The 24,298-nt window shown below is 37.0% G+C and overlaps 2 protein-coding genes across 3 annotated transcripts in view; one reads left to right on the forward strand and one right to left on the reverse strand.

The window, feature by feature from the left end:
* Nucleotides 1-5,818, reverse strand: part of LOC124135341 — an 88,375-nt gene extending 82,557 nt beyond the window's left edge. Inside the window, exon 1 of the mRNA XM_046500625.2 lies at nt 5,677-5,818. Coding sequence (XP_046356581.1) covers nt 5,677-5,716 — 40 coding nt within the window. The 5' untranslated portion in view covers nt 5,717-5,818. The remainder of the gene's footprint in view (nt 1-5,676) is intronic.
* Nucleotides 5,819-5,880: 62 nt separating this feature from the next.
* Nucleotides 5,881-24,298, forward strand: part of LOC124135342 (zinc finger protein Xfin-like) — a 39,219-nt gene continuing 20,801 nt past the window's right edge. The window contains exons 1-3 of one of the 2 annotated variants that reach the window (XM_046500627.2): nt 5,888-5,974; nt 7,193-7,295; nt 21,307-21,405. The gene's annotated coding sequence lies outside the window, so the exon portion shown is untranslated. Of the gene's footprint in view, nt 5,975-7,192; nt 7,296-21,306; nt 21,406-24,298 lie in introns of both variants that reach the window. The other variant, XM_046500629.2, reaches the window with a different exon arrangement.

Consider the following 24,298-nt stretch of genomic DNA (forward strand, 5'->3'; position numbering starts at 1 on the left):
TCACCATGGCCTTATTTTCTAATTGAAGTAAAAGATCCTACTCTATAACATCAGGAATACCACTAACCTGATTAACTTTGTGTTATTTAATTGGTACTATTAGTACCATGTCATGTATCCGAGGTAATGATACTGTTGTTTCCTTTTTGTTATATAGCTGCAGGGAGCCGTGAATACAAACTGAGTGAGTGAGTGAGTGAGTGAGTGAGTGAGTGAGGTTTTACGCGGCTTTTAGCAATATTCCAGCAATATCACGGCAGGGGACACCAGCAATAAACTGAGTGTACACTGATCAGTTGTATACATGGTATAGGTATAGGCCATAGTAAAAATGTAAACATTATAATCATTATTAATCAAATTTGTGTAGGACATCAATGCTGTCCTTTTATAGGGTACCAATTAATGATGCTATTTTAGTAGATTACATTCTAGCTGATTACCACCACTTCATCCCCATCTTCCTGAGTCAAGGGAGTTAACTGACTACCCTTGCCGAACTTGGCTGGAATTATGGAGTTATAGTTTGGCTGGACTAATGAGTCCATGCATAGTCAAATCAAAATTGCAAAGCAAAAATCGACATTTGGTTCATAAACAACATGGCATCTGCTGTGAAGATTTCAGTCGATTGCAGGATTTGCAAATCATGTGTACCCTCAACTGTTTTCATGTTTTTAATCGAGGTGTTCAAGGGATTTGATGTAATTCGTGGGGTAGACCCATTTATTACAATAAAGAACTTGATTATCGTTCAGATCGTCTTGATGGGTGCCGCCATTTTGACGATGGAAACGCCAGTGACATGACATGTGGAATCTGATTGGTCAGTTGGAGGGACATAGAAATGACGTAACTCATAATGATCGAGCCTGAAATTGCAGCCTTTCACAGTCAGTTAACTCCCTTGTCTAGGTAAGATGTTTCATGCCATCTCAGTAATCTAGAATCACAGTACTAATTCCACACAAATAACATCACAAAAGAATAAATATTGTTATCACTTTCAGTGTTGTATAACATTAATAAATACTAATGTGTGAATACATTTGGAAAGATTACAGATGCCTTTAACTGCCTTAAGGCTAAAGTCAAAGATAATTGAAATATCAACACAATACTGGAAAACCATATATTCTTTCACTGCTGACAAAAAAAAAGATTTTAAAAAATCAATATTTCCTCAAGACTTTATACTTGTTGCATGTGTAAGAACAATAAGAATGGTTGCTCTTTGGCTGATCTAAACCAACAGGCAACAGAGATGACGAGATGAAAACTGCAGCCTATATACATCTGTTTAGTCAATAAAAATTAAATGTTATCTTGTTAGTGTATCATGAATATAATGGTTATCAATAAGGAAGAATGCACAAAAAATTGATTGAAGATTGTCATATTGTCAGAATAACTTTACCCAGAGAATGTTGCATATTGGGTGCCAAGGTGGATGTAATGTATCACATGTACCATGGTAACACTATTTGAACTGATGATCTACTCATTGGTGTGTGCATCCCAGGTGGGGTGAACAGGCTCAAGGTGTTAACACTATTTCTATCACTGTCATCATCAACATCATTCACGCTTCATGCTGATACACTTCTCCAGCAGCAGAATAACATTAAAGTCACCACCACCACCACCATCATCATCATCATCATCATCATCATCACCACCATCACCATCTTCATCATCACCATCCTCATCATCACCACCACCACCATCATCATCATCACCACCACCACCACCACCATCACCATCTTCATCATCACCATCCTCATCATCACCACCACCACCATCATCATCATCACCACCACCACCATCTTCATCATCACCACCACCATCATCATCATCATCACCACCACCACCACCACCATAATCATCACCATCACCATCCTCATCACCACCACCATCATCATCATCATCACCACCACCACCACCACCATAATCATCACCACCACCATCATCATCTTCATCATCATCACCACCACCACCACCATCATCATCATCATCATCACCACCACCACCACCACCATCATCATCATCATCATCATCATCATCATCACCACCATCATCATCATCATCTTCCTCATCATCAATGCTTGTCGTAAGAGGCAACAAAACCACACTTAGTTGATTGCATGTCCCAACTGAGTGGATCGATGCTCATGAAGTCAATCACTGGTCAATCCAGACTTGATTATTTCAGACCTCCATCATATAGTTACAATATAGCTGGGTGTGGCATTAAACAGCAAACAATAAACAATAAACAATCAATATCGTCGTCATCGTCATCATCATCATCATCATCACCCTTGTCATCATTATCATCTTCTTCTTTATTTTCATAATAATCATCTTTATAATCATCATCATTATTGTCAGCAACACTGAAAAGTCAACCATTACCAATGAAATCATGGTAAGCAAGCCATGGAGATTTCCTCATAATTATCATCGTCAGATAATGATAAACAATGATACACTTAACTTTGGAGTCCAGATTACAATTTTGTGATACATCCATTGAGATGCAAAAAACTCACTGATAGGTGCATAACCAAAATATAAATGAAAGGTGTGGGAGTTGGAATGGTTCTGACCCCCAAAACTGTCCTCTGGATCCGACTGGATCACTGTTCATCTTCGTCCTATGTCCAACATCAGTAACAGCATCGAAGCCTTGATAGCCATTACCACTAGGTTAACGAGGGTACTTCTAACACAAATAATTAATCAGGTTTTGCCCTATCATGAGCAGCATACTCCTATTTCCACTACCTACTAAATGTTTTAAATCTAAACACACTGACTAGTAATTTGTTGAAAATCAAATATCAGTAAAGAGAAATAACATGTATCAAGCGGGGATAACAAAGTTACACTCAAAGTTCAAAGATATCAAACTTGCAATTATATTAAAAGATATAATTAACATTTAATTAAAATATATGTTCTTGTGAGTGGTATCAGCAATTAAAATACAACTGATAAACAGGGAACAAGCTACTGAACACATGATGAGAGGAATCTGATGACGTCTCACGCTCAAAATGGGAGCTGATAAGTAAGCTACTTTCTACCAAGCAATCATTATGTTCATAATAATTTTTTTATATACACTTACATTCGAGTGTTTAAAACAGAACCAAACCATAAAATAATACTTAGATGTTCCTTGACCAAAAATAACATCAATGATAATAAAAATTAATAATGGATATTCGTAGTATGCAGTTGAGCAAATAGACACAAGTAGGTAATTTTATTATCAGAAAGACACAAACATGAAAAGTGTGCTTTGTTACCTGAATGATGGATTACTGGTACATACATCGATGATAAATAAATAAATAAATAAATAAATAATCCAAAATAAGATAAATAAATAAATAAATAAATACCCAACAAGTCGTTAATCCAAAATAAGATTCCTGATGCGGAAATTATTTTTTTCTTGCAAGGAGCAGAAAATCCATGTTTCCAACTTCAGTCTAGGGAACAAGCAGGTAGTAGATGATCAATTGTCTGTCCCATAATGACGGATGATATTCATTGTTTTCTGATTCTAGGGCTACTTCTTGCAAAGCGTAGGACCCTGATCAGTTAAGTTGGTTAAGTGCCAAAGAAAAACGGGCGAGAGAGCAAGACTGGGGCCGCCTGCAAACATGCCTGCTTCTAACAACTGTCAATTACTATCAATCATTCTTCGTTAATACATCATTAAGTATTGTCCCTTCTTGACTGACCGGAAAATGCCATTATAAAAGATTTGGGTTTGCTAAAACATCCCAAAAATGTGCTCTCTTTCTTGTAGTTGGAGATTATGAAGCTTTTGGAAGTGATCTGTCAGTGTGAGTCTGTCAAGTGGGCTGTCTCGCCTTCTGATGTGACTGCCAGTCTTGCTCAGCCTTCCCCTAGCTAGGAAAGTAAATTACACTTGTATGCACTGGTAATTCTATTTCATCTAACAGAAATCAGTCTAGATAGCCTGTGGCAACTCCTGTCTCCTTGCTGAATTCGCTTCCTACAACGCCATCCCGCATTAGTTTCAAGTGCTATGGTGGTGTAAGCGCTAATTACGAGTCACACATCACCTCAGCTTCTCTATTTAGCCTTAGATTACTGACTGATAAAGAAGCCATGTTTTTCTGGTCTTTAACATTTTATTTCTTTCAGACTGACGTGTGTCTAGACACAAAGTTTGCAAGTGTATTTCTCTGGCATCTTGTGTTGATTTACATGTGCTGATGATTGTCAATATCACATAATGGCATGTAATAGCGTTTGTGCGATGTACATCTCTCGTCTTTAGCTAGTTGCCAGCCTGGGAGACAAGTTCACCACCGATCACGATAAATCACAAACACTTAATGGGATACCTGTCACAGCACCCAACCACTTCTTCAATGAATGTGGGGATGAAAAACAGGTAGAGGTGTCAAGCATCCCTCTCTCCCCCCACTGGCCCCTCCCCCTTCCTGACTCCCAGTTTTCTGGGGACTGATATAGGCTTCAGCTAGATCAATGCCATTGAACACCAAGTCAAGCGGCTGATTGATTTATGAGCAACACGTTAGATATAAAATAAATTTGCGAGGAGCAGCTGGCCCCGAGAGACTGAGCGGCTAAATAGCAACCTGTCATTTGAAGTAATTCATCCTGACCGGTAATCCATTACTTCAGATGCTCACATAAATCTTTCGTCTATTTCGGTCCAGCCCCCACCCCTGGGTCTCTCTAATGAAAGAAAATCCATACCAGCATTGTTTGGTACTTGGGGCTGCTTGCAAAAAGTTACTTGTCTCCTCATATGGGTAAAATGCATTGTCACTTGCGTGAGACGGACAGGCTGCTGATGACAGCTGCTAGACTCCGACATGTCACATGCAAATCAAATACTGAAGCTGTAGATAAAACCACCCCACTTGGCCTTGCTGGGGAATTTTCTTCATTAAGTATTATTTATGGCCGAGTGGCTGACATGTATGAAAAATAAATGACGTTATTTGTGCTCTCCTCTGACTGATAACACTAGCCATCAATCACGCGCCAATTAGCATCTCTCATTACACAACCAAATGAATTCCATCTATTCTAGCGGCCCTGGCAACTTGACAACAGCTCCCCTCTGAACTACATCATTACACATGCAAAAAGTTACACATCTCTCATTATGACTGCAAATGTCATCTTATCATTCTATCTAATGTAAGAGTTAGCCAATATATCTTGCAAGCTGTCAAAGGCGAGCCGGGCGTCTTTGTTTGCACTGTTGAGCAAATACATTTACAATAAAAGCGGGGATGATTGATGCGCGAGGAGATTGATTGTTTGGGCGCCACAAAGCCCGTGTGACAGCTGATTGACAGCGGCAATGAGAACCTTGATTGATGCCCCCAGAACAAATAGCAGATGGTCGCGCTCGCCTCGACATAACACAGGCTCCTGACCTACTAGAACACAGCAGAAAAACTCGGACATTCGAGTCAAGAATCTACCTCAAATAATGCGAAGCAGAATGGTTAGCGCGATCTGCACTCAGTAAACAAAGTGTGTCTGGTGACAGCACATGTGACTGACAGCTACTGACATGCTAGACAACCGGGTCTCGCGCCAGCTTCGATCGTAATATACTCAACACACACAAAATGACAGTTTGTTACTTACATTTCAATCGTTTCGGGTAGTTCTGTTTTCTTCTCGGCATGTCGAGCACCTGTGCTAGTCTGATCGCATAAGTACCACTCTCAAAACAAACTTTGAATGGACCGCATGAGGAGCGCAGTGGATGCGATCCGATCGCTACCAACCTTTCTTATGACCCGGATACAAATTAAAGGTCATTTCGGGACACACGCATGCGTACGTCCCACGCACCTGCTTCCGGAAAATGGCTGAAAGTTTCTAGTGTTTTTAGCAGGAAAGTTTAAAACGAATACCATTGCACTGATTTTGTAAATGCATGGTAAGTTATGACTGTCATATTTTGATCCTGGGCAACAGACACGTTTTACTTCGGCTTTATGACCCAGTTATTCATAGACGTGCATATCTCTAATATGACGAGCATGACCCATATTTGATTGATCATGATTCATATTCCACTAACCGGCTTGCACTTGAATCAAATATTCTGTAACACTATCTTTCACAGCAATGTAGATGACATACTCAGAGAAGGTTGTCGACGGATGTCACACGCATCTGGATAATTGTGTTAAATTGCCATAGTGACGGAATCTTGCGGGATATACATGATATTAGCAGACAAACTTGCACATGTTGTGAGATTTACGAAGCTTATGTTTTGTTTTCATTCTTTGCTTACAGATATATATGATTATAGATTAAATAAGATATATTTTTCGGTTGGACATCAACTGACTTAATTAATGCATAATCATTGTGCTCATTCAACCAGAAATATATTGTCAAATAGTTTGTCATCATTGAAATAGGCTGTGAAAATAATCTAAAATGAATTCTGTAAACACAAAGTTTCTTGGTTTGCCATGGTAAACTTTTGCCCAAACATTGCACCATTATTTGAAGAAGCATAGAGATTAGCCAAACAATTACTGCTGGCTCATTAATTGATAAGTCAATCAACAATGACAAGGCTAATTACACCTTGTCAATTGTAGTGTGCATTAGTGCATGACCATGTCTAATTAGGAATTATGTTTTTTCAGTTCAGTAGCATGTATTGCCAAGATAGTGTATGCTATTTGCAAATAATTTCTATATTCTTGATGAAGTAATAATTCATAGGCTACCATGGCTACAGGGTCCTGGCTTCAGTACACAAGGTATTCAACGATACAATTGCACTCATACATTAAAAAGTTTTAAAAGTAATGATATGGTTGTGACATTGTACATAACAAAACTGGATCAGGTGTTCAGACTCGCTGACGTGGTTGATGCATGTCATCACATACCAATAGCTTGGATCGATGATCATATAGTGAATCACTGGATTGTCTTGTCAAGACTTGATTATTTGCAGACTGCCATCATATAGCTGAAATATTGCTTATTGTGGCACTAAACAACAGAAAACAAACACAACAAACAGTTACTGACTACTCATTGTTTAAGATGCTTTAACACCAGCCGATCCCTGATTCCAACTATTTCAAAATATTAAACCAGGTAATGTCATGGTGAAACCTATTTTCAGAGTAAACATGGCCGCCGACTAGGTACTGGGTGGCAAGTATGCCCGAGCATGGACAGTACTAGTAGTTTGATGATCTGCTCTCTCTCCTCACTGACCTGGCTGTGTAAGTGTGATGACATACTTCGGTGGCAAGGATTTTATCCATACACATAATGCAATTATTAACAGGTTAGTCTGCTTAACCCCCAACTAACCAGACATATAGGCTTGTAATACTAAGAGTCTTGCGGCATTCTGAAGGACTAGTAATGTTTTTTGCATCGTGGTGTTTCATTCAATTATGTAATGGATGGTTATTTCTAGTTTAAGGCAATGTGACATTGTTATTTGAAGTTGGGTATTAAGGGAGAGTTTTTTGTTTTGTTTTTTTAATCCAAATCATTAAATGATTATAGATGGATAGACAGGCAGTCTGACTCGGGGAGCATATATAGTTTTTTTATCGTATATATTAATATCAAAGCTTGTGAAAAGCTTTCTTCAGTGAGCACATTTTGCAGGGTGTGTGTGTTGCCAGAAACGAAGGCCTTTTCTTTTTGTGAAGGCATTACAAACATTCCAGGCCACCAGTGTATGATAGCAGTATTACTGTGAGAAGCTAAGCTCAGTTTACTCACTCATTAAACAGTTAAGAGAAAAAAATAATTTAAGAAGGGTAAATACAGGATGAAATTCACAACAGAAAATTCCCAACCTGACTTGTAAGCTGGTGATTGTTCAGTCTTGGAAAACGAAAGTCATTGCTCCTCCAATGTAACACTATCAATTAACTTAGCTATTAACCAGCCATGTGGCAAAGATGTGTTACATAATTACATAGTTCAATTTTTTATCAAGTAGCCATATGGCTACAAGTATTTTTTCCTGGTAGCCAGAGATAAAATCAAGAAGTCAAGCTAATATTGTAGGTAGCCAAAAGCATTTGAAATTATCTTTTATCAAATAACGATTATAATACATGTATGTACAAGTTATAGCACTAGTCTTAGAATTGTATATTAGTGGAAACTGTACTTGTTTTTGTTACTTGTGACTCGAACAATGATGCAATTTATGTTACTAGATTATATAGGTATACCCTTCAGACTTGCTATCCAATGAGCATTGTCAGCTATAAAAAAGTACTAATTACATTAATATTTATGTATTTCGGTTAATTGTCGACTTTAGGGGGAATTATTTGCGAGTACAATTATTAGCAGACATGTTTTACAAGATCAGCTGTTATTTATTTTTGTGTCTACAGATGTGTAGCAACTGAATTTAGTTGCCAAAAGATATTTTTCCAGGTAGTCTTTTAGCTACCTCTGAATTTTAGACAGTAGACAAACTGAAATTTAGGTCGCATTGGCGACCGTTTTAGTCGCAACTTTGAGGCCTGAGTTGTCAAACATGCAGAATGCTCCTCCTGTGTATTATTTAAAGCAGTCATTACACATGTTAGGCCCTGTTCATTGCTCTGTGTAATGAAAGTCCCTTTATCAAACACAGATAAACAACTAAATGTGCATGTTGATGACATGTGTAAAATGGGGGTTTAATCTACACAGATATTTGACAAAATGCCATCAGCTCTGAAATGTATTACCACTGAATGCAATTTAGAGGAATTGTATGGTATGAATGATAATAGGTTTGCCACATTATTTGTAATCAATCTTTCAACAATCTCACTGCACTGATGTGTTATATGACAGTTATACAGGGGAGTGTGTTTATATATACATGATGTAGGTGTACATTGATATATACATGATGTAGGTGTACATTGATATATACATGATGTAGGTGTACATTGATATATACATGATGTAGGTGTACATTGATATATACATGATGTAGGTGTACATTGATATATACATGATGTAGGTGTACATTGATATATACATGATGTAGGTGTACATTGATATATACATGATGTAGGTGTACATTGATATATACATGATGTAGGTGTACATTGATATATATACATGATGTAGGTGTACATTGATATATACATGATGTAGGTGTACATTGATATATACATGATGTAGGGGTACATTGATATATACATGATGTAGGTGTACATTGATATATACATGATGTAGGTGTACATTGATATATACATGATGTAGGTGTACATTGATATATACATGATGTAGATGTAGGTGTACATTGATATATACATGATGTAGGTGTACATTGATATATACATGATGTAGGTGTACATTGATATATACATGATGTAGGTGTACATTGATATATACATGATGTAGGTGTACATTGATATATTCATGATGTAGGGGTACATTGATATATACATGATGTAGGTGTACATTGATATATACATGATGTAGGTGTACATTGATATATACATGATGTAGGTGTACATTGATACATACATGATGTAGGTGTACATTGATATATTCATGATGTAGGGGTACATTGATATATACATGATGTAGGTGTACATTGATATATACATGATGTAGGGGTACATTGATATATACATGATGTAGGTGTACAAAAAGGTGTACATTGATATATACATGATGTAGGTGTACAAAAAGGTGTACATTGATATATACATGATGTAGGTGTACATTGATATATACATGATTTAGGTTTACATTGATATATACATGATGTAGGTGTACATTGATATATACATGATGTGGGTGCACATTGATATATACATGATGTGGGTGTACATTGATATATACATGATATAGAGGAGTGCATTTGTATAAAGGGGAGTGCATTGCTGTATTCATGCTGTAAGGGAGTACATTGATATATACATGCTGTAGGGGAGTGCATTGATATATACCGGTACATGCTGTAGGGGAGTGCATTGCTGTATACATGCTGTAAGGGAGTGCATTGCTGTATACATGTCGTAAGGGAGAGCACTGATATATACATGCTGTAGGGGAGTGCATTGATACATACATGCTGTAGGGGAATATCCTATATCACTCTCCGAAATTAATGGAGGAAATAAAGATCATTCATTCATTCATTCATGATGTGGGTGTACATTGATATATACATGATGTAGGTGTACATTGATATATACATGATGTAGGTGTACATTGATATATACATGATATAGGGGAGTGCATTGCTGTATACATGCTTTTAGGGAGTGCATTGCTGTATACATGCTGTTAGGGAGTGCATTGCTGTATACATGCTGTTAGGGAGTGCATTGCTGTATACATGCTGTTAGGGAGTGCATTGCTGTATACATGCTGTTAGGGAGTGCATTGCTGTATACATGCTGTTAGGGAGTGCATTGCTGTATACATGCTGTTAGGGAGTGCATTGCTGTATACATGTCGTAAGGGAGAGCACTGATATATACATGCTGTAGGGGAGTGCATTGATACATACATGCTGTAGGGGAGTGCATTGGTATATAGGGAGTGCATTGATATATACATATAGGGGAGTGCATTGGTATATCAGGAGTGCATTGATATATATATATATGATATAGGGGAGTGCATTGATTTATACATGATATAGGGGAGTGCATTGATATATACATGATATAGGGGAGTGCATTGATATATACATGATATAGGGAATGCATTGATTTATACATGATATAAGGGAGTGCATTGATATATACATGATATAGGGAATGCATTGATTTATACATGATATAGGGGAGTGCATTGAAATATACATGGTATAGGGGAGTGCATTGACATATACATGGTATAGGGAAGTGCATTGACATGTCCATGATATAGGGAAGTGCATTGACATATACATGATATAGGGAGAGTATTGATATATGGGATATTGCCTTGATATACATTGGAGTACATTGTTTTTGGGCATGGCATATATACATATAAGGAGCTGTCCATTCTTAGTTAGAAATGCACCCAGACAAAAACAAATCGCAAATTAGACAATTTTTCAAACAGAATGTGAAGTAACCTGTCCAATCCTCGTTTTTGAATGTGATTAACATGTTTTGGCGTCATTTACTTTGAGTGCAGCTGTTGGTTTTACATGACCAACCAGAATACAATCTGCAAAATGTACTTGCCTAACAATAAATCTGGTAGACTGAGGCATCAGCCCACTGATTTATGCTACAGACTTGTTTTAAGTGTCTAGTGACTGTATGGGATATATTTCATGATGCTATGGTGAGACATCTGATTCTGTATATGACCTGTTTTTTATGAGAGGGGAAATAATAACAAAATGAACTATAGAAGCATATGTTGTGTTCTTAGTTAGTTTCGCCATGATCTGTCCTTCATGTTTACTTTTTATACTTGTATATCGAATTCCATAGGTTTACTTAAACATGTCTGTTTGTGCATATATGATAAATATTGTCAGTTTCACTATTAGATTAGGGAAGATATTTGTTACATTGATTTGTCATTTGATTGTGGGCGTACTGATTTATCAATACTGAGAGTTATCTCCCTTCCATTAACCAAGCTATAAGCATAATCAATACCTCATTTGAATTATGTTGTGAAAAACACTGTTTGTGGTCATGTTTCTACTGGATTTCTCAGAATTTCTTCCGCACAATATGTTTCCATGCCCCTCACCCCCCCTTCGTTAACCCAATCAACCCCCACCACCCCACCACCCCACCACCCCACCACCCCACCCCCTCCTATTTTCCCCCTCTTTCATGCCCTCCCTATGTCTCCTTTTTCACATATAATGAACTTTGATTGTGAAACCTTAAGTTTTTGTATGAAAAAAGGAAATATGCACCATCAACCTTAAGAGAATTTAACATCTCTTTCTCACTCACACACACTTCACTCAGTAACATAGGGTGAAGACCATCTCTGTGTGTAGTGAAAAGAGCATCTGCCTGGAATCTGTGGTTCAATCCCCTGATCGTGCCATACCAAATGACATTAAAAAATAATACTCCTTGTTACCCTGCTTTGCACTTGGCATTCGGGGGATAATGAAGGACTGGTTGGTTCAGAGTCCTAATGTATCTGAGTGAGGTATCCATGTTAAACTGTGGCATATGTACGGACAAATATAAGCAGTCACAGGCATGTGAAGGCATTATACATTTCATCTCACCTCATGTACCAGTGACAGCCTCATAGATATCACGATATTCAACATGTAAACACTACAGGTTTTATTAAGACCCAAATGAAGGGCATTACAACAGAAAAAACATTTACCTGAAATTTATGCACTGGTCCCACTTTCCAATAAATTAAATTTTGATATCAACTTATCCACTCATGAAGGAAAAGTGTATGTATTCACTGGCGGAATCAGAGGCAAGGTGCAGGGAGTACACAACCCCCCCCCCCCCACACACACCCCCCCACCCCCCTCCCCCCCCATTTTTTCACATGCCTTACGTGTTAACTGTGCACTTGTCCACGTCACTTTGTGATTTGGCTATAATCTGCAACCCTTATTTTCAAAATCCTGAATTCATTGGGAATTCTTTCTCAAGGAGCTAGAATCAATCAAAATCATATTTCTTGACATTTTTTTCCCACAACAATCAACAGATACAGTCTCATTTTGAGTAGGAAATGATATGGGGTAAGGGAGGTAACTCCTGCTGGAAAAGGAGTTTTCTGGAAGAGAGGATTTTTCAAGGAACATAAGGTGATTCAGATTAAGAAATGTGATGATGCAACATTTGACCAGATGAATGATACCTTTTTAATCTTCATTCATGTTAATTAAACATATAATTACTTAAAACTAACCAGTGAAGATCTGGGGTAGAATAGGTCTTCAGCAACCCTAAAAGGCAACTATGCTTGTCGTAAGAGGCGACTAACGGGATCGGGTGGCCAGGCTCGCTGACTTGGTTGACCCATGTCATCATATCCCAAATGCGTGGATCGATGCTCATGATGTCAATCACAGGATTGTCTTGTCCAGACTTGATTATTTACAGACTGCTGTTATATGGCTGGGATATTGCCGAATGCGGCATTAAACAACAAACCAAATTAAAAACTTAGAAACTGTATTTTAGATATGTTTTCAAGAGATGTAGATTTAACACTAAGACAATTTGCAGAAATGTACTGGTTATTTGAATAAGAATTCTTCCTTCAAAAACTACCCAAATTAATGAAGATGCCTCAGTTTATGGTTTTGTGATACTGCAAGTACCGGTATGCTCCTTGTATTTGGTACAGGTATATGTGTGTCATCGTTACATGGGGCTGTGAGGTGACAGGTGCAAGGTGTAAAGCCCATTCTTCCCCACTGTCTTTATGCTGGACATGTTAAACCATGCTTCCTCTCTCACTTATTTCTTTTGACATGTGCTGAAAGCCAGGCAGCAATGATAATTGGGGTTGTGTTATCTTTTCAACAATTTGGAAAAATATTGACGGCCAGGTTCCTTAAAACAAGTAAATAGTATGGTCTGGCCTAATCATTAATTTTTGAAAATCGATACAGAATTAAAATATTGATCCATGAGTAGGTGTATGAACTGGGAGAATATTTGCAATTCATCATTGAAGCATGACATTTCTGATAGTTGGCCCGGAACATTGAACTGGAAACCAGCAACATTCCAGCTTAATATAAACATGATTATGGAACATGTAAGCTGGATTAACACTTTGTTTTGTGAGATTGGTGAAGCCTGTAATAATGGCTGTAATATCCTTGTTAATGGGTTAGTCAAGTCACCGTTACAGTGTTAAAATGACAAAAGAATAAACAAGAAGTTTTCTACTGAACTTAAAAATGGAAAGTTTGATGGTACAGATTGCTTTGACATTAAAATAACCCAAGAGATATTTATATATAAAAAAACCAACCTTTTCAACGATAAATCGTCATTACAAGTCAGATTTTAAATTTATGATTTATAAGGACCCAAACTAGGCCCAAATATTTCTTTATCAACTACCAATCCAAATAAAAGTTTAACATGGTGGACAATATGGAGAATAATGTTCAAGCTACAAGGTTTTATGGATGTCAAGATTAAAGTATTATATAAATTATAGTCATAAATACATGAAAGGGAGATAATCATTAATACCTAGTTGAGGTTAGTTAATGTTTAACCATAGCCTGTTGTAAAAAATGTAAAAATTTGTTTGCCAATCACAAGCTGATTAAGCCCAGTCAATCTTTTGTTGGAATAATAGCTTGTGTGATGTCATGATCAGTGGATTATGCTAACTGTTTGCAACCATGCATTAATATGACATGTTGGGTCGTTTCACAATCAAACAATGGAACTATTGACTTGGAATTAGACAAGTCAGCATGATCAAGGAGAAGCCAAAGTTTCACCAGTACCTGTGTCCATGTGGGTAATATGTAGATTGTTAAAAATGGACAAAAATTAGGCTTCAACACTGTTCAATGGCTCTGTAATTCCATATGAAATATCATTTGTTTTTTATTTTATACTGATGAAAAACATCTTGTTTTGTTAACAAAGGTGACATAGTCAGATTGAAAGCAGATTTATGTATGACACATCCTTTATTTATCTCAACCCGCTCAGAGGCCAATATTCAGCCCCAAGTCTGCAAAAAATGTCATTAGAAATTCCCAAATGATAATTTACCAATTCATGTGTATGATCTGTATAACTAATAACTAATTTTATGTCTTTGTTGTGAGAATCTGTATTTCACTGACAACAGGACCAGTTAATAGGAAGAGGTTTTAATGCTTAGTTCTATATTATTCCATTATTCCAATTATAATTAACAGTTAACAACTGGTTTTTTTTCCTGGAAGATATGTTCATTTCACAGACTATCTGCAAGTCTAGGATCTGGTGGTTAGGCTCAATGACTTGGTTGATTGCATGTCACCATGCCCCGGCAGTGCGGATAGTTGCTAACAATAATGATCACTGCATTGTCTGGTCCAGACTTGATTATTAATAGACCACCGTCATATAGCTGAAAAATTGCCAATCACTTCGGGCTTTCCTCCCACATTAAGTTGACACGCAGTTGACACTCACTCACTCACTCACTCACTCACTCACTCACTCACTCACTCACTCACTCACTCACTCACTCACTCACTCACTCACTCACTCACTTTCTCATTGAAATATTGCCACGTGGTGTTCAACAACATAATCAAATCATATGTATAAAGATATATGAAAGTTTGGAATATATGTACTAAACATTCTAAAGAAGGACTGGTGCTTAACTTGGCAGATTTGTCAAATCTCTAGGGCAAAATAATGTGAAACAAATGGTTGGCAGTATAAGTAGAATGTATCATTGTCATATTTTCACAATAATCGTTCTATTTAAGAGAAAATGGGTGAAATTATATATTTGTTCAATTCACATGATTTAGAAACATGTGTATAATGGTATTATTGAACGTATTAAGCATTTGGGCCTAAATTCATGAGTCTACTTCTCTAAATGAACATAATTTTAAAGTTGTTGTTTTTTAATCAAAGTTTGAACAATCCACAGTTACAGGAATAGAGAATATTTGACTGACATGGAATTCTTAAATCAGAGAAAAGCCGGAGATGAATATGTGTCTGAATGTTGTCAGGGGGAATCTAGCATTTGAAAACATGATGAACAAATACTCTTGCAACTTAGGAGCACTGCTGAGATGAGACGCGATGAGACATGTAAATGTCAAGTTGTTGTATCTCTGAGTTGCAGGTTGATTAATGATGTATAATTGAGATATGTTGTAGTTGGCTTTACATTCTAGGTGCACGAGACAAAAATGTGTTCAGTTCTACAAGACAAATAACTAAATGATTTTAGCAAGAACATAATCATATGTCTTGTTTAGGAAGCATTTAGCAATTACACAATGAATCTTCCTTGTGGAATATTTCAGAGTTGGTAAAACCTTAGGCATCATGGACACAACCAAGGCCATCTGATATTTATGTTTCTGAAAACATCCCGATGATTACAAAGACCATCCATTATCAATGAATACCATGCCTAGGTAATCTCTGTGTGCCTCTCATGGACCAATTTTAGGGATATGAAGTCCGTCGATTGCACCTGGCACAGTTTGGAAAGTTCCATTTTCCTTGCAACCCTTGATGAACTCTGCCCAACCTTCCTCACATGCCAAGAGGGCGGTAGGGTAGCCTAGTGGTTAAAGCATTCGCTCTTCACGCCGAAAACCTGGGTTCGATTCCCGACATGGGTACAATGTGTGAAGCCCATTTCTGGTGTTCCCCGCCGTGATATTGCTGGAATATTGCTAAAAGCTGCATAAAACCAAACTCACTCACTCACTCACTCACTCATATCTGTAGGGATACTAGAGCAGAGTAGGTCCCTAAGACCCCATGCTTGTCACACTGGAGTCAGCTTAATGATGACTGGGTGTCTTGTATCAACAATTATTGCTCTCTCTAGCAACAACAATGGTTTGTCGTACCTAGGTATGGAAATGTTTTAATGTAAGGTCTCTCTTTCTCTTAATCACCTGTTTTACAAATTATATTTCCAAAACTACAAGTCCGATGGTTGTTATGAAGCTTAAAATTATAAACATTATTTTTACGTTTCAAGTGATTTCTCAAAGAATTGTCAGCCAGAGATTAAGTACCTGAAGGGTTACTTTGGTTCCTATGAATTCCTTACTGTAATGATAATCACTCAACAAGAAGTAAAATTTACTTTCCTCAAAATTTTAAATTTAAACCATATAATATTTGAGAAATCTGTGTCGTTGGATCCGTAAACAATAACATTAAAACGTATAATCACTAACTTCAAATATGTGCGTGTGTTTTGCAATAACAATCATTATACTGTGAAATTAAAAAGTATGGCCTTTGATGGCACATCAATGATTGTCATGTCCACAGATCATCCAGGCCAACAGATGTGGATCAGACAAGCTAAGAAATGAGGATATATCTACTCAGGAAACCAGTGTCTTTTTATGCCTTCGGTTCCTTCTCGTAAATATTTCGCAAATGTAGGTCCCAGCCATTACGGAAGTTACCTGTCAATTTGACAGGCCCCGCAAACATTTGAGCCCAGCTAGTTTGCATAGAAGCTGATAAAGATCAGTTATAACAAAGACCTGAAAATAATTTATTGCCGTTTTCTCTGTTGTTTTGAAGGATTCTCTGTGTAGCCTTTCACAGTAGATGGTGTACTCCTGTTGATCAGCTAAACAGCAATAAGTCTCAATCACCATATACACAGAAGCTTTTGTACGCACCGAAAGCAGATAACATGTTTCAGGTTTTGCAAATAATTCCAATGAACTGAAGAATGATTGTTGAGGATTCAACCCTGAGAACATTAGTTACCAAGTAGAGTAACCATGGCAACATTTGTATTTCTTGTAAAGACATTGTTTGAGAAAACAGTGTTACATAACAATATTACCAAGGCTACTATGGAATTCTTAAACTTTGTTTACAGAGAAGAGTAGACAGGGTAAACATGGTAACATTTGTACAATCATTTCCTGTTAATTCAACACTCATTATCCGAGATAATCATATGCAACTGACCATGTTAGATTAACAGGATCTGACTTTATTTGTTATGAAGACTGTATACGAAATAAATATAAATGGTAACTATGTATTCCTGTATATTTTGTTAAACCTTAAAGAAGCAACATCTGTTTTCAATATTCCCCAACTTTACAGAAACAAAGCCCTCATCATTTTACTTTCATCATTTGACTCATGTGAGCTAATATGTGATTATGTTGTCAACAAAGTTCTAACATTTTTTAACTTCCCTTGAACAAATAAATAAATTGAGACAGTGTATTTGTGGAGCTGGATTTTCCATCGCTAATAAAGTATAACAGTTTCAGCCAGGTGAGCTGCAGAACCTTCATACTGTCCTGTTTCCAAAGATTTGGATGGGGATGAATTAATCTTTTTAAAATGGATTTTTGGTTATCTTTCTCGATCAACAGATTGGAACAATATTGAAAATTGATCTGAGAGCAGTGTAAAATTAAATTTGCTGATATGAAAAAAAGACTGGCTGTTATGACATTGACATGTTGTATAACTGAATGTTGGCTTAACACTGAAAATTGATCACCAACATGTCCGCAATCACATTTGTTGATTTCTGTAAAAACAAAGAGCATCTATCAAGCTGAATATAACCCTCTGTGTTTCTTCAAACTGAACATTTAGGTATTGAAAAAAATTTGACTTGTGGAAAAAAAAGTTAAGTATTGTCTTAATTCAAAGGGATCTTTCACTGCCTTGTCCTCCCTGAAGTCATAATATTTGGTTTTTGGTTTTCTGTTCGTGGAAGTTCTGTCATCGTCATTTGAGGAATTATTCATTTTCTTCATACGAGAAAAACTAAAAACTGTAATGGATCATATAGTGATATAGAAACATTGTCTTTGGAATACTTCGTGACTTTTTCCGTGTTTGAAGAAATGTGGTTACTTGCAATGAATTTTTTCTTGTACATGATGATTTATGTATTTTTTACTTTTGAAACGCAGTATTTGTGTCATGGCTGTTTTGAACAAAAGTTTTCTGACATCCTGCACTTTCTTTTGACAAAAATAGAATTCCATAGAAATAAATGTTTACCACGTCTTGATTTTCCTTGTGTCATTGCATTCTCAACGGGCTTTGAAATACCATGCATGTTTTCTGTTTGAAATCCTCAAAGAATCTTGTCACAATCTGAATCTATGGATAGTGCTAACAGCAAAAACCTAGAAAATATAGGGAGATATGTGAAAATAAACTATGATAAGGGCCTTTCATGCTCGTCTAGGTTCTAGAATTGCCATATTACAGACATGTTTAAGCAACTCAGGAAAACTAAAACTATGTTATTAAAGGTTTTGCTAGTGTTCAATATGACTGACAAGTAGCTTTGATTGTAACATTTCATTAAGAAGTGTAAGTGATTGGACAAGTGTGAATTACTGGGCAGGGTTTTATGCAATGCAGATATGTGCATCCCATGCACACAAATGTAGAGAATGGACGATGCAAGAAAAAGACCTTGCATCTGAAGGGACACAAAATGATATTCACTGTACCAAAGTTTTAACAAGAAATATAAAGGTCCTGTCAATTATCAAAACGTACAATACAGTACACTACACCATTTCATTTCTTTTTCAGGACCCTCATATTTCTTGTAAGGAACCTTGAAATAAATTATTAGGGGTCTCATGGACCCCCAGTTTTGTAAGCAAGGTAAAACCCTGACTGGGCCTTCTTTTAACATACAGTTATGTATAGGGTCTTGATGACCCCCAGTTTTGTAGGCAAGGTAAAACCCTGACTGGGCCTTCTTTTAACATACAGTTATGTATAGGGTCTCATGGATCCCAGTTTTGTAAGCAAGGTAAAACCCTGACTGGGCCTTCTTTTAACATACAGTTATGTATAGGGCCTGGTGGACCCCTAGTTTTGTAAGCAAGGTAAAACCCTGACTGGGCCTTCTTTTAACATACAGTTAATGTATAGGGTCTGGTGGACCCCCAGTTTTGTAGGCAAGGTAAAACCCTGACTGGGCCTTCTTTTAACATATAGTCGATGTATAGGGTCTTGTGGACGCCCAATTTTGTAGGCAAGGTAAAACCCTGACTGGGTCTTCTTTTAACATACAGTTATGTATAGGGTCTGGTGGACCCCCAGTTTTGTAAGCAAGGTAAAACCCTGACTGGGCCTTCTTTTAACATACAGTTATGTATAGGGTCTTGATGACCCCCAGTTTTGTAGGCAAGGTAAAACCCTGACTGGGTCTTCTTTTAACATACAGTTATGTATAGGGTCTTGTGGACCCCTAGTTTTGTAGGCAATGTAAAACCCTGACTGGGTCGTCTTTGACTGGGCCTTCTTTTAACATACAGTTATGTATAGGGTCTTGTGGACCCCTAGTTTTGTAGGCAATGTAAAACCCTGACTGGGTCGTCTTTGACTGGGCCTTCTTTTAACATACAGTTATGTATAGGGTCTGGTGGACCCCCAGTTTTGTAAGCAAGGTAAAACCCTGACTGGGCCTTCTTTTAACATACAGTTATGTACATGTGATTACAAGGTGGTGTACATGTCCTGTTGATAACAGATGTTATGCAAGTGAAGGGTGTGGATGTGGAAATGTACATTGCCTTCTTACTTCAAAACAAACCTTTTAGATTTCTTAATAAAACCATGTACATTACAGTGCCAATAACTATTTCAACCTGTGCAAAAACATACATGGCGCATCTTTGACCCACACTAATGTAGACAAATGGATGAAATTGGAAAGACAATGCACGTATTCACAAATTCAGTGAGTGTGGCGTTACACAACAAACAAACACTAACTCACTGAATGTAGGGCCCTTGACATCCTCAAAGTTCTATTTTTCTTCCAGATGTTGGAACACATTGGCCTCTTTCGTCAGTTAAGATCATTCCCCTGTACTTGATGTTATTATAACAAAACCAGATTTATTCACAGTCACTTAACAGCTGATTTTTTTTTTTTTTTGAATCTTTAAATTTTAGAAAGTAAATTGGATGGGGGCCAAATGTTTTGAATCACGATTTTTATTTACATGTATTAAATTCAAGACAAAATATTAATACACTATACAAAATGAAAAAGAAATGACGGTTTATGGTTTAGTATCACCTTGTAAAGTTACTGTGCCTAAATCTTTTTAAGTAAAATATGTAAAAGCAGATTATTGCTATTAACACAAATTTTGACTTGAATTAGTCTCAAGCCCCATGTTTGCTGTGACTTATGAATGTTCTGGTAGGGAGCAGTCGACCACTGATGCCATCAGATGCTCGCAAACAACGAATATAAGCAATAAAGCATGGCAATTTCTTCCTACCTTATCCATCCCAAGCTCTGTATCTGATTACTTTTAAACTCGTTAAATGAACATAAGAAAAAAGAAAGACGTCAAATGACAAAATAAACCAAATAAAATTGACTTAAGAGTGTGTGTTAGTCTGTTTCACAAATCCTAGAGAATAAATGAATTCAACACAAGTCTAGAATGATTTGGCAATAAAGCATTGTTCTTGGCTCCATTATGATTTTGATTTATTTTGTAGATATATACTTTCAAATAAGATAACTTTATATTTGGGACTAAATGTTAGTCTTGGTGTATGTGAAAATCTATGGATGTTATGTTTTCAGATCTGAAAATGGAAGGTGTTTCCAGAAACAGTTTGATCAACAAGCAGCGGTTTTCTGATTGCACATGAGGTGTCTAGAGGTGGCGTTTCCGTGTTGCAAGTAGGTAGCTCTCTGCCTTTATGTAGCCCTACACTCCAGCAGTGTTAATGCTGAAATAGTGCACAAGGACATTTGTGTAGGTGCATGTAGAAACTTCTCTTAACAAGTACATATTTATCATTAAGACAAAATGTTAAGTCGTACTTTGGGATTTTGTTTAATATTTTCATATTTTTAGCTGTTAGAATTAGCATACTAAGAGTTAAAGAGACATTTTCTGGTGCATCTCCATTTGTAAGGAACCCAATTATATTTATTTATGTATTATTTTTCCTCACAAAATGTTGTGATAAAGATGTAAAATTGTCTTCTGTCCATGCCAAAATATTGAAATGAATGGATTAGGAAAGATGGTTTTAGCTTTGATGAAGGACTGACTGTAAGTTGGTCAGCTGTGGCTAGTGTAGACTAACATTTAGTCTCTGAAATCTTATATTACACAATATCCTTCTTGACTCTAAAAATATAAAAGAAATTCCCTATGCATGTATGCTGATTTCATGTGGAATAGAGCTAGCTAGGGCTGGCTAGACTTGCTTTTGTATCCGTTCTAGATTTTTTTAATTTATTTTCTCCATAAAATTAATATATTCCACGGTCATGGTGCAGGACTATGGCTAGTGTAAATGATATTGATATATGATGTAGAAGCTTCTAAAACACACGAGAGACAGCAAGATAACATGTGTGTTGTGTTAGAGGACTCCTGGTTAAGTCATTCACCAGCAGCCATTTGATATGTGTAACTCCAAAGTAACGTCATCGACTCTGGTGCCATCAACATATGGATTCCGCTAATTATCTGATTATTCTCTAACACCTCATGCACATTGAATTGAAAATACATTTACCCAACTTCCTTACCATGATGATATATGTGAACTTGTTTTATTTGCAAGCATGGTACATATATTCTCATGAGTAAGTATCTTTAAAACTTTGAGAATTTGAAATTCAGTTTTCATTGTCAAGAAATGATAAACACGTTTTAACTAAAAAGTTAAACAACTACTAAACTTAAATCATTGAGATATGGATTGTACTGTGAGAAATTGTTGCCATTGCAGAAAATTTAATAAAATTAAAATTATATTGATTTATGACTTACCTTTGCTGAAAATGTCTGGCAGAATCTTTGTTAGATTGTTGCTATGAATAAGTTCACAAAAACAGGAATTCTAATGAGGAAAATGCAAATTTTGCCGCTTTCCCTTGATTCTTCTCACAAGAAGTGACCAATTAAACACATCTGTGCAGGAGAATTTGGTCATGTGACTGTATATGAGACGCTGCATTTCACTCAGTTCATTTTTCTTCAGACAAACATGGCATAATAATGCCAGTATTTTGATTGGTCCAGCCATGGGACATGATGCTTTGCTGTGGCTTTGACATGTATTACCTGTCCATCACATTACCTGTCTGTGAGGGAAGTGCACCCACATGTCAGACGGGAACCATTAATTTCGCCAACATCTTCCTACTTTGACAGGAGTTTATAAAAAAAATGTTGTAAAAATTTGCATTGCTCGTAAATGTTGAGGAAATATACAAATTTTAAGTTTATTACCTGTGGTAAAAATATACTTGTGAGACTGCAGTGTCCTAATTTATTATTACATCTGGATTTTTATGCAGTGGTTTATGTTGTTTGTTTGTTTGTTGTTTAACGCTGCATTCAGCATTATTCCAGCTATATGACCGAGTGGTTTATGTGGTTTGTAACACTGTACCAATACATTGTATTGGGTGTTACTGTATCAGTGTGTATCATTGTGCTAGGGTGTATTGGGTGTTACTGTATCATGGTGTATCATTGTGCTAGGGTGTATTGGGTGTTACTGTATCAGGGTGTATCATTGTGCTAGGGTGTATTGGGTGTTACTGTATCAGGGCGTATCATTGTGCTAGGGTGTATTGGGTGTTACTGTATCATGGTGTATCATTGTGCTAGGGTGAATTGGGTGTTACTGTATTAGAGTGTATCATTGTGCTAGGGTGTATTGGGTGTTACTGTATCAGTGTGTATCATTGTGCTAGGGTGTATTGAGTGTTACTGTATCAGTGTGTATCATTCTGCTAGGGTGTATTGAGTGTTGCTGTATCGGGGTGTATCATTGTGCTCGGGTGTATTGGGTGTTACTGTATCATGGTGTATCATTGTGCTTGGGTGTATTGGGTGTTACTGTATCAGGGTATATCATTGCACTAGGGTGTATTGAGTGTTACTGTATCATGGTGTATCATTGTGCTTGGGTGTATTGGGTGTTGCTGTATCGGGGTGTATCATTGTGCTAGGGTGTATTGGATGTTACTGTATCATGGTGTATCATTGTGCTAGGGTGTATTGAGTGTTGCTGTATCGGGGTGTATCATTGTGCTCGGGTGTATTGGGTGTTACTGTATCATGGTGTATCATTGTGCTTGGGTGTATTGGGTGTTACTGTATCAGGGTATATCATTGCACTAGGGTGTATTGGGTGTTACTGTATCATGGTGTATCATTGTGCTTGGGTGTATTGGGTGTTACTGTATCAGGGTATATCATTGCACTAGGGTGTATTGAGTGTTACTGTATCATGGTGTATCATTGTGCTTGGGTGTATTGGGTGTTACTGTATCATGGTGTATCATTGTGCTTGGGTGTATTGGGTGTTACTGTATCAGGGTATATCATTGCACTAGGGTGTATTGGGTGTTACTGTATCAGGGTATATCATTGCACTAGGGTGTATTGGGTGTTACTGTATCATGGTGTATCATTGTGCTTGGGTGTATTGGGTGTTGCTGTATCAGGGTGTATCATTGTGCTAGGGTGTATTGGATGTTACTGTATCATGGTGTATCATTGTGCTAGGGTGTATTGAGTGTTGCTGTATCGGGGTGTATCATT

Source organism: Haliotis rufescens, unplaced genomic scaffold (genome assembly GCF_023055435.1).
Source record: "Haliotis rufescens isolate VD_foot unplaced genomic scaffold, xgHalRufe1.0.p SCAF_19, whole genome shotgun sequence".
In the NCBI taxonomy this organism is placed as follows: Eukaryota; Metazoa; Mollusca; class Gastropoda; order Lepetellida; family Haliotidae; genus Haliotis; species Haliotis rufescens.